General features: G+C 62.0%; 1 protein-coding gene across 1 annotated transcript; it reads right to left on the reverse strand.

The window, feature by feature from the left end:
* Nucleotides 1-748: 748 nt before the first annotated feature.
* On the reverse strand, nucleotides 749-1,679 carry SELENOV (selenoprotein V). Its single transcript, XM_017866347.1, has one exon. It carries the CDS (start codon nucleotides 1,587-1,589, stop codon nucleotides 765-767), a length of 825 nt encoding a protein of 274 aa, XP_017721836.1. The 5' UTR covers nucleotides 1,590-1,679; the 3' UTR covers nucleotides 749-764.
* Nucleotides 1,680-2,429: the final 750 nt, after the last annotated feature.

Genomic DNA, 2,429 nt, shown 5'->3' on the forward strand with positions numbered 1-2,429 from the left:
TGGTCCCAGTTATTCCGGAGGGTGAGGCAGGAGAATTGTTTGAGCTTGGGAGGCAGAGGTTGCAGTGAGCGGAGATCGCGCCATTGCACTCCAGCCTGGGCAACAAGAGTGAAACTCTGCAAAAAAAAAAAAAAGGCAGGCATGGTGGTGCACACCTGTAGTCCCAGCTACTCAGGAGGCTGAGGTGGGAGGATCGCTTGAGCCCTAGAGGTCGAGGCTGCAGTGAGCTGTGAGTGCAAAATTGCACTCCAGCCTGGGCAATAAAGCAAGACCCTGTCTGAAACAAAAACAAAAACAAAACAGAGAGAGAGTGAGGTGGGGAGACAGAGAGTGGGAGAGACTGCCGGGCAGAAGTGGAGAAAGTGAGAGAAAGAGACAAGGGGCCAGAGAGGCTTCCAGGGCAGGAGAGAGGCTGGGAAGGGAAGCCAGAGCCCCCATCATGTGCGATGTCTTTGTGTCGGTTTTGCTGGGGAGCAAAGCAGGTCTCTCTGCTCAGCACCCCATCCCCAGCACAGGCCTGGCAGTTGGCCCGCACGGATGAATGAATGAAGCTCAGATCCAAAGCAGGGATTTGAACCTGAAGTTCTCCCGCCCCAAAGAGAGTGAGAGACAAGAGCGAGTTTCCAATCTGGGAACTGGGACTCTGGGGCTCTACCTGAATCCCTCCCCTCGCCTTACCCCAACCCTGACCTCCACGTCCCCGGAGACCCAGCCCCCACCGCCGGCCCTGTCCCCGGGGGTTGGGAGAGGCGTGTGTGAGGTCCTCACCAGTAGGTCACTCGAATCAGGACCCTCTTGTCCAGCGCGAAGTTCTCGCTGGTGGAGACGAAGGTTTCCGTCGAATTCTGTAAGGAGAGGGCCGACGGGATGGTCCCCAGGATGGGCGCGGGAACAGGGCTGGGAATGTGGGGATCTGCCAGCCCGGTGGCCAACGGGTCTGCCCTGAAGGTGAAGTCCAGGGTGGGCCCGGATGAGTTCGCGGCCAGAGGAGTGTGAGCGGGAAGGGGCCCCAGGGCGGGCCCGGCCTCGCTGGAGACCGACGGGATGAGCTTCAGGCTCGGCGCCGGCTCAGGGTCCTCCTCGGGCGACAAAGGCGGCTCCGGAGCAGGTTCCGGGGGCGGGTCCAAAGGTAGGGCCGGGGCCGGGGCCGGGTAGGAGTCCAAGGCGGGGAGCGCGGTCCGAATCCCCGCCAGGACCTGGGCTGGCGCTGGGGCTGGGGCTGGGACCCGGACTGGAGGAGTCAGGGTCCCAGCCGGAGTCGGGACCGGAGTTGGGTTCCGGACGGGAGCAGGAGCAGGAACCGGAGTAGGGATCCAGGCCCGAGCAGGAGGCGGAACCAGACGGGGTATCCGGACCAGAGCGGGAGTCGGGACCTGAGTGGGGATGTGGGCTGGAGCGGGAGTCTGGACCAGAGCGGGAGGCAGGGCCGGAGACGGAGTCAGGACTGGAGTCTGGGTCCGGATGGGGGTCCGAGTCCGGACTGGAGTCGGAGTCCGGAGTGGAGTCGGTGTCGGGGTGAGGGTGGAAGCCCGGACTGAGGTTGAGGTCCGCGCCGAGGAGGGGGCTGGGGTCCGCGCCTGGTTATTCATGGAGCCCAGGGGGACCCGGGCAAGTTGGGGAGTCCCGCCCGCCTTCCCTCTTCGGGCGGGGAGAGCGTCTCCCGCACCGGATTCTGAGACGGGGCGCGACCACAGGGGCTCTGTTACACCGAGTTCCACCTGGCCCCCGAGTTCCACCGCTCTCCAAGGGCGTGCGACCTCCGGAACTCGCTGAGTAATTCCTGCCCCCTTAACCCCCGACCCCAGGCTGAGAAACACAGATTGCCCCAATGCCTCCGCAGCTGTCCGTGGCACTCAGGTGTTCAGCATATAGGTACTGAGTGCCTGCTGCATGCACACTTCTCTGTGGGGTGAATTTGGGGACAGAGCAGGGATCAGGAAAGCTCTGGTCCCTGCCCTCACCAGGTTCCCTGTCCAGTGGGGGACACATACCCATTACCAAAGAGCCAAAGCCCAGTGTTCAGGGCCGGGATGAGGGAGCCCAGGAGCTGTGAGATTCCAGAATGTGGGGAAAAGAAAGAGAGATCAGACTGTTACTGTGTCTATGTAGAAAGAAGTAGACATAAGAGACTCCATTTTGTTCTGTACTAAGAGAAATTCTTGGCCGGGCGCGGTGGCTCAAGCCTGTAATCCCAGCACTTTGGGAGGCCCAGACGGGTGGATCACGAGGTCAGGAGATCGAGACCATCCTGGTCTACACGGTGAAACCCCGTCTCTACTAAAAAATACAAAAAACTAGCCGGGCGAGATGGTGGGCGCCTGTAGTCCCAGCTACTCGGGAGGCTGAGGCAGGAGAATGGCCTAAACCGGGAGGCGGAGCTCGCAGCGAGCCGAGACCCCGCCACTGCACTCCAGCCTGGGCGACAGGGC

The sequence above is a fragment of the Rhinopithecus bieti genome, unplaced genomic scaffold (genome assembly GCF_001698545.2).
Source record: "Rhinopithecus bieti isolate Rb0 unplaced genomic scaffold, ASM169854v2 scaffold_39434, whole genome shotgun sequence".
Lineage (NCBI taxonomy): Eukaryota > Metazoa > Chordata > Mammalia > Primates > Cercopithecidae > Rhinopithecus > Rhinopithecus bieti.